Below are 8,153 nucleotides of genomic sequence, written 5' to 3' on the forward strand. Positions count from 1 at the left end.
CCCACACACACACACACACACACACACACACACACACACACACACACACACACACAAAAACAAACTTAACGACCTGGAGTCAGCAGCAGTGAAGCACTCACAATGGCATTCAGTATGCCAAAATGGGATCTCGGAGGAGAATTGCACCCAGAAACAGAGAGACTGATGGTAACGAAGACACCACTATGAACGAATAGGTCCACCACAAGTGCCTTCATCGTCACATACGGCACGACTCATTTCTACAGGCTCGTCAATCTTGAATCTGATGGACCACCAAGAGTTGTGCGTGTGAATGTGGTCGTTTAGCGTGTGTGTTAATCCTGCTGCTGCAACGTCATCTATGCACCTGGGCAAAATGGGGCAATGACATAGCAGAGTGACAAGTAAACAGAGGCAGGCGGGGATGAAGCATCAGGGACGCCAGAGTTCTCAGAAAGTAGTCAGTTCTTTGATTTTTTTTTTTTTTTTGCAGCATGATGGCTGGTGTTCTTTTCCATTTTTTCTTGCTCTGCCTCTCGGCGAAGGCAGATGCTTTTTGCTCACCCCCCACCCCCTTTACTCCTCTGCTTTGCTGACTTTGTCTAATGTGCTGTCCTCTGTCCTGATATAGCCTCCGTATTATTTTTTTCCGAAAAAGCAAACCAAATCATGGAATTAGTCAGCTGGACTTTCATCACTATGGATACAATGTTTTCGACAAAAAGAGCAGGCGGTGGGGACCCTTCTTTCCCCTCTGGGACAGATGCTGCCGGGTACACCTTAGATCAGAGGTTCCCAAACCCTGGGCCGCGGACCGGTACCAGTCCGTGGGCCATTTGGTACCGGGCCGCACAGAAAGAATACATAATTTACATTACTTCCGTTTTATTCATTTCGGAATCTGAAAGATGTTTTATTTTGTAAAATTGTTTTATTTTGTAACTGTGTTACATCGGTCTACAATATGTCACTCTTGACGCAGGTGAAGGCACGCTTCTCAGTCACGTGATAGGTTACCGCTAAAAAACAAAGGTATTTGGAAAGTCTTTGGGAAGGGGGAAAGTCCTAGCCAGGAGACAGAGGAGGAGCCTACGACTTTCAAGAAAAAGAAGGCTACATTTAATAGACAGTGTCAGGAGTACCATTTAAAATATGGATTGATCACAACGGGAGATTCCCATGCACCAAGCGCAGCCTGCATAATATGCGGCATTGGTGAGTCGTCCATAGCGACCAGAGAGTGTTGCAGTCAGATAGGACGTTCCTCGTGTCGTGATTCATGTTTATTGTTATGTATCGAAAATACCACAGTTTTCTTGCCGGTCTTATCATATTATTCATTCATTCATTCATTTTCCGAACCGCTTGATCCTCACTCGGGTCGCGGGGCATATCATATTATTTTGTTGTATTTATCCGGCCTTTCAAGGCCGGTCCCTGAAAATATTGTTTGACATTAAACCAATCACGGGCGTCAAACTCAAGGCCCGGGGCCCAGATACGGCCCGCCAGGTCATTTTTATGTGGCCCGCGAAAGCAAATCGTGTGTCTCAACTTGCTAAAATCTGTACCGAAATGTCAAATTGTCATGTGTAAAAAATAACGTTGAGATTTTGCAATCATTTTGTCACCCTGTTTACACTCACTTGAACAATAATTGAACAAACTATTGTAATTGACTTGACTGATTTGAAAACTAGTAATCTATTAATTTGTTGTGTAGAACAGGGGTCCCCAACCGCCGGTCCGCGGACCGGTACCGGTCCGCAGGGCATTTGGTACCGGGCCGCACAGAAAGAACTTGCCTTAATTCTTAAAAGTACGTTCGAGACAACTGGATTAAAGTTATGGCTGAATATTCTGAGATCGCCATAGTAGCACTGTTGCTATTTCCGACATGCTATCTGTGTGAGGCGGGGCTTTTCTGCAGCAACGGCGACTAAAACAAAATTACGAAGTAGACTTGACGCAAAACACACACTTGAGGTGTCATTGTCTCCTATTACCCCGAGATGGGACCGTCTGGTTGCAGAAAATCAAGCTCGGAGCTGTGGTGAGTGGTCATTTTCATGCACTTTGAATTTGCATTGTATCGTATTTTGAAGGCATTAAACATTACCATAGCGATCAGAGTGTTGCGGCCAGATTAGACGCTCCTTGTGTTTATTATTATATTTCGAAAACACCACAGTTTTCATGCAGCTCATACCATATTATTTTGTTGTATTATTTCCGCCACACCTTAAATGCTGGTCCCTGAAAATATTGTCTGACATAAACCGGTCCGTGATGCAAAAAAGGTTGGGGACCCCTGGTGTAGAAGTAATAATTTTGAAACTGTAAAAGTACATTGGAAATTAATAAAATGTCTTTCAGTACTCACGGTATGTTTTAAGATTTTAAGGTTGTTCTCTGTGGCCTATTTCAGAAGATCAAGCATCAAATGTTATTCTCTGAGCTCTCAAAGTATTTCACATTACTTTGTTACATTGCACAATTGCCTGCCAGTTCGTATAAGTAAGAAAATATTATTCCACCACTTCTGATTTCATATCTAAGGCCATGAGAAGTAGTACTGTACTACATCTCCTATCGAGAGGACCCTTAATTGATGTGTCTATACTTAATTATATTCCTGACATTACTTCCTGTATTGCAGTCATGTGTTTAATGATAATTGTGGGTGTTCATTCATCCAGTTTCAATGACGATTGACATCGTTTTGGTCACCGCTAACTGGAGTCTAATATGGACTCCAATATCCAAGGTGACATAGTGAAGGTCATTTTATACTGCACTGAGTGCAGCGCGTCGTCGATCAACCAATTCATCGTGTATGTGCTGCAGGATAGACTTCTGCTGCCCTGGCAAGTGCATTGAAAAATGTTCCATTCAAGTGGCAGTGCACTTGAATGAAATTTCATTTATTTAACCTTTATTTGTCCAGGTAAACCAACTGAGAAAAAAAAAAATCTCACTTGTAATCTGACCTGTCTGCAGACAGCAGAATAAAGCAAAGCAAAACAAACAACAACAAAAAAACAATACAAACTGTACAATGTGATACAGTTATATATTGACATAATACATTCCATTACATGCTAGCGCTTGGGGAATAATGCTATGTTGAGACAGAAGAAGAAACGTTGCTTGCTCCAAATGCGTCAAATGACCTTAATCGCGGGATATGAATGTGTCTGGGTTCAAAACAAACCGAATAATGTTTTAGGATCCCAGAAACGTAGACACCAAACAAAACTCCATAACAAACATGCTTAATACAGTGAAACTCCTCTACAACGAAATCATGTTTGCGGCAAGAAATTTTTCACAACAGGGGGTTTTTCACTGTAGCAAATTTGATCTCAGATGTAAGCACACACACACCCACACCCACAAACATATGTGGACACGCACACACAAACGTATGTGTACTCTATTTTTATTCCAAGAATAGTGCATAAGTATGAGCACACACTTATGTGACACTTCATATTGTCAGTGTAGAAAGAAAAAAAGGGAAAGAAATTGCGAAATTTACAATCAACATTCACTTTCACTTTCATCAATTTCTTGGATAATGTCTTTTATTTTGCTTGCTCCGTCTTTCATTTTGATCACTTTTACCCTCTCTTCCAGCATCAGAGCTCTTCTTGTCTTGCTGCTTGATATCCAAGTTTCGTTTGGTAGCCATTTTAGCAATGCAACGTCCATCCTCGTCTGAATCTAACATTAACAAATACTTCCTGGCATGCAATGAACTTTTAAGCCAGCCACGGGACGCTTCGTAGTCCTCGATGAGCGCTTCATTAGCGCTCCGGTTAGCGTAAGGTTTTTAGCCTTCGAGAGCTAACTATGGCCATCGAGGACTACGAAGCGTCCCGTGGCTGTTTTTAGCATGATAACAAGTAAAGCATTCGAGGAAACGTTTGTTTATTTGAATGTCCGTCGATCCATGAGCAATTTAGCATTAGCAGCTAATCGGATGCTACGGATCTATCTTCAGTATCTACACACACATAGACAGTGAGGTCCCTCTTGGCCAATCGGAGGCCAGGATGATGCTCGATCAGCCAATGGCAGAGCAGCTATGAGTATGTTGAGTCCAGGAAACTCGCAGCTGTGACCGAAATAAACATTGTTCACTATGTAAACCAGTGTGGTGGTTCCTGCTGCCGTTTCCGAACAAAGCAGTAGAGGTCGCTGTTGGATTAGACTTCGTTGTAGTGAATGTCTTCGCGAGGCTGGAGCAGAGAAAATGATTTCGTATAACGCAACAGGGGGGTTTTCGTCGTATGGGGAGCAGGAGAATGGGAATTGTGTTAATGCATGAAGATTTTTTCACATAAGGGGGTATTTTCGCCCATGTAGGTTTCGTTCTAGAGGAGTTTCACTGTAACAAAAACAAATATGCATGGAAAGACAGACAATGCTGGTCAAACGAACCAAGAAAAACTATACATTAACAAAAGCTGCTAGCAAAAGGCAAGGAAATAATTAGTACGGGAAAACCAATGAAATCTCACGAATCAAATTCACACGTAACAAACAAAAACAAAGTCAAATGACTAAACAAAGACTGTACTGGCAAAACCAGGATACCAAAGGAACAAAATTGACTGTGATGAGAGCAAGAGGTCTAGAAAACAATCACTTGAGCAAGAGCAGCAACAAGGTCAAAATAATCCGAAAAACTTCAGGCAGTTTGTCAGTCCTTAAAAACATGGCTAATGATTGGCGGCAGGTGTGCACACTGAGGGGATGGCTCTAGTCTGCCACCTGTTGGAGACACAAAAGAACAGGATCATGACAGAAGGGTTCTGTTAAAAGTTTGGCTCACAGTTCAGCAGCTGGAAACACGTCCTTGGTAGTAACTTCCTTATGCCATCATGCCTGATCGACAATGACATGCAGGCACGAATCACTCTACCACATACGCCAACTTCCTTGCTCCCCATTTTCTAAGCTTGCTCCTTTTTCCCGGCATTGGACACTGGCAGTGTTGTCCAGTTCCTGGTGTCCACAGACCGCAATAATCATTTTGTCTTTCAGTTACTCCAGGATACTTGCACAGAATGCCATGTGTGTGCCGTAGTCAGTACATTCTCAATGTCTATTGGCTGCTGCGACACGATGTGTGCCTTTCTGTTCAAATTTACCAATTCAATTAAGGCAATGCGCTCTCCCCCTCTCAAGCAGCTCAACTAGTGACCACTCAGACTGCATCCCAAGAGGTTCATGACAGGCTAAAAACCGTGATAATGTCTTGTATCCTCCAGTGACTTTTTAAAAAACGATTTTTGAGTATTCGAGCTGAGTTTTATTGTTTGTTGGAGAGTGTTCAGATCGTTTGAGGCAGAAAAATGAAAAGATGAGCAACAAAAGGTCGTGCAGACTCTGAGAAAAAGAGGCTAATAAAACTGCTGGAATGGAAAGAGCAGGTGCTGGCATGCATGGTGATGAGCAAAGAATTTATCGTGGTTTTTTTTTTGTTTTTTTTGTGCAGTGAATGAGGCGGACAGTGTGGTAAAAGTGGCTGAGTGGCAGCAGACCTACTATGCTTCAGATTCTGGCATCCAATCAGCAGCCACCACAGTGCGTGATGATGACAGCACTACTGGGTGCAGTGGCAGTAAAAAGTATACAGGCAGTATAACTACTACACCTGCAACAACCAGCGCTGGAACAGGAGCAGTCGGTGAACAAGAAAGCCCCACAGGTGAGCCCTATTGTCCCTCAGTTTAGTCTCCATCCATCCATTTTTCATCTGTTAGGAGGCATGCGCGGTTGGCGTTTTGAGTTGAATTACATGCCAGCTGTGAGCCGCAACATTTCCAAAAGCCATAAGGGGTGCCCACACGGCAACTTTTGCTCCGGTGTAGCACCGGGGCTGCCCCCGTAGAGCGTTCACACGTACAAAGTTATACCAGTGTAGCCCCTGAAAACAGCTTAAACCGGAGCAAACTTAACCCTGCTCAGGACGGGGTTTAAAAATGTACTCCGGAGTAAATTCTAGTTTGCGGGGCAGCAGCGATATAAAATGGGACATGTGAACACTATAGGGGTAGATTCGCTACGCATCAGAAGAGTTGATTACATCCGGGTATTGCATAACTTGCATCCTGGGTATTTTGCACTTCTTTCATTTCTCTCTCTCATCCTTTTACGGTGTCTGATAGACCACAGCATTGATTTGTCTGGAGAAGTATAAAACATGGTTTTTCGATATGTCACAAACAAGGCGGGGAAAAGGAAGTACACTTTACGCATGCGCATGTTTTATTTTCAAATTATGACTATTGTATTGCACGGCTGCAGAAACCGCCATGTGAACGCAAGTGGGGCAGCACCGGGGTTACCACGCTTCTCTTTCATAAGCAGCTTTATACGTGTGAACGCTCCACAAAATTTACACCGGTGTAAGATATATCTCAACAAAATACATCGGTGCAGCACCGATGCAAATGTGTGCTGTGTGAACACCCCTATCGTTGAATTTCCTACATTCAATATTACGGGTTTTTAATCATTGCATGATCAGTGGCCTGTTCTGGGTCAGGATGTATGGAGTGGTGGTCCCTCAACATGGACGTTGGAGCTTGTTGCCTTTTATCTAGAGCAAATTACTGAAACATCAGTAGTCCACTTATTTCTTTCCTACCGTTTCACTCAATTAAATTCCCTAGGTGACTGCCATACTGTACCTGGTTGCCATCGACCAAAACATTATTGCGGGGAGTGGGGATTTTTTTTTTTGTTTCCATTTGGATATGTCTTTCATTATCCTTATTATGACTCCATCAGGTGGTCCGGTGGTCGACTGATTAGCGCGTTGGCCTCACAGTGCAAATGTGCAGGGTACAATTCGAGCTCTGGCACTCCTGTATTGAATTTGCATGCCCTCCCTGTGCCTGCGTGGGTTTTCTTCGGGGACTCCTGTTTCCTCCCACATTCCAAAAACATGCGTGGCAGGTTAATGGAACACTCTATATTGTCCCTAGGTGTGACTGTGAGCGCGAAGGGTTGTTCGCCTATGTGTGCCATGCGATTGGCTGGCAACCAGTTCAGGGTGTAACCCACCTACTGCCCAAAGATGGCTGGGATCGGCTCCAGCACGCCCCGCAACCGTTGAGAGGATAAGCGGATCAGAAAATGGATGGATGGGTGATTCCATCATTGTGTCACAGATTTAACAGAAGGCAATGAGTGAAAAAAAAATCGTATCTGCTCAATTTTGGTGCGTATTGTAAATTATGCTTACTGTTAATCATAAAATTTTCAAATTTTGTGACAAGTCGTTTTGTTGTTTTTGGTCAAACAAAGGCAACATACCACATTTTATGTGGGTTCAATCCATGGAAAAAATCAAGGTAGGTTGAGGCTTCAAAGTTAATGCCTTACATCATTTCTTTTTCCTTCACTGATGTGCTAAAGCCAACGAAGGCTAAAAGCAGTCACATCCAGTAGCATTCCATATTTTATAAAAAAGAAGCCGCCTATTGCCTTTTTCCATCCTCTTGAGTTGATTTTATTAAATACTTTTTTAAGCACAATTTATCTTTGCACCCCCCCACCCCGTCAAAAAAATCGTCCTATTCATTAAGTAACAGTCACAGACTTGCTTAAAGCTAACAATATTTATGAAACTTGCTGCATGTGATGGCACAGTGTGGCCAAGGTGAGACAAACCACAAATAGAAAACTTGTTGTCAACTTGTTGATTGTGTCAGCTACGATGCCCTTTGCATCACTACTTTGGAACGATTGGAGCTTCACACCTGAACAAGCATGCACTGAAGGCAATTGATCCGCATACCTTACAGCGGCCGTGTTCATTTTCAGGTCTGTTAAGCCTGCTTTATGCTGAAGTTTCGATTCGTCATAAACTCAAGTGACTCCCCTGAGTTCCATTTTGATGTGACACACACACACACACACACACACACACACACACACACACACACACAAACATACCCAGTATGAGAGCAGATTAAGTGTGATGAGATTAATAAATTGAATAGTTCTCAAAACAAAATTGCCAGTCTGCACCAAGCATTTTCTCTCACTGTTTCTTAAATCTACAGTATGGTTAACCTACCCTGAAAGTCAGTGCATGCTTTTCTGCCTTTCAAACTTTTTTCCATTTTTTAAAATTTATATATATATATATA

At 42.8% G+C, this 8,153-nt stretch overlaps 1 protein-coding gene across 2 annotated transcripts in view; it reads left to right on the forward strand.

The window, feature by feature from the left end:
* Positions 1-8,153, forward strand: part of LOC109529128 (junction plakoglobin-like) — a 146,032-nt gene that overhangs the window by 95,491 nt on the left and 42,388 nt on the right. Inside the window, exon 3 of one of the 2 annotated variants that reach the window (XM_019892322.1) lies at positions 5,489-5,701. The exons of the other annotated variant lie outside the window; for it this stretch is intronic. Coding sequence (XP_019747881.1) covers positions 5,489-5,701 — 213 coding nt within the window. The remainder of the gene's footprint in view (positions 1-5,488; positions 5,702-8,153) is intronic. 2 annotated transcript variants of the gene reach the window in all.

This window comes from Hippocampus comes, unplaced genomic scaffold (genome assembly GCF_001891065.2).
Source record: "Hippocampus comes isolate QL1 unplaced genomic scaffold, H_comes_QL1_v1.1 scaffold257, whole genome shotgun sequence".
Classification (NCBI taxonomy): domain Eukaryota; kingdom Metazoa; phylum Chordata; class Actinopteri; order Syngnathiformes; family Syngnathidae; genus Hippocampus; species Hippocampus comes.